Source organism: Pediculus humanus, genomic scaffold, assembly GCF_000006295.1.
Source record: "Pediculus humanus corporis 1103172107371 genomic scaffold, whole genome shotgun sequence".
Lineage (NCBI taxonomy): Eukaryota > Metazoa > Arthropoda > Insecta > Psocodea > Pediculidae > Pediculus > Pediculus humanus.
Window position 1 is genome coordinate 519,913 of NW_002986999.1, and position 768 is coordinate 520,680.

Genomic DNA, 768 nt, shown 5'->3' on the forward strand with positions numbered 1-768 from the left:
TTTGCGCGAATAACAAAAAAAAAAAAATAATAATAATAAATAAGGTTCGGTTAGAAAAATTTTAAATTGTACTCTATGATTTTTTTTTGTAAAGGAGTCGGACGTACCAACTGTTGAAAAAAATAAATAAATAAATTTTGTACGTTTGATTTCGTGGTTGCCAATTTTATTCTGCGTTATAAATAAAATTTTAAACTTCCGACGGAACCGGATGTTTACGCTTATTACTTAACGAATTTTTATTATTATATATAAATCATCCGAAATCGTAAGACGTGTATTTAGTATTGATTTTTCCTTTCGTTGAATTTTCTTCATCTTCGACAGCAGAATGACGTTGTAATTTGTGACGATGTTTTTTAGGAATGTTTATAAAAGAACTCATCTGCAAAAAAGAAAATTTTTTCGTTTTTCTTCTCTTTTCTTCTTATTTAAAAATGTTAAACACAATTTCCGGTAAGTAAATTTATTTTATTTTTTAAATAGGGTCAAATTTTTGTTGACCCGAAGGGGTTAAAAAGTTTGTTTCAAGTTTTTTATTATTGTAACCTATTTTTAGCATATTAAAAATTTTTTGGAAAAAGTAATAAAATTTCTAACGGAGATATTTTCGTTTATACGAAACCGATGGATTTGATCCATTGAAAGTTTTATAATTTTTTTGATGTCTCCATGTTTTTTTTTTTTCGTATTAAGTAAATTATACTTACTACGTTTGAGGAGGAGGTTTTCTTTGTGGGAAGTTTGCTTGATGATCCCATTTTAAAT

General features: G+C 26.2%; 1 protein-coding gene across 1 annotated transcript in view; it reads right to left on the reverse strand.

Moving 5' to 3' along the window:
* Nucleotides 1-256: 256 nt before the first annotated feature.
* Phum_PHUM015460 (class A rhodopsin-like G-protein coupled receptor GPRnna4, putative) overlaps nt 257-768 on the reverse strand; it is a gene marked incomplete at both ends in the record, with an annotated part of 2,266 nt that continues 1,754 nt past the window's right edge. The window contains 2 exons of the mRNA XM_002422761.1: nt 257-385; nt 601-668. Coding sequence (XP_002422806.1) covers nt 257-385; nt 601-668 — 197 coding nt within the window. The remainder of the gene's footprint in view (nt 386-600; nt 669-768) is intronic.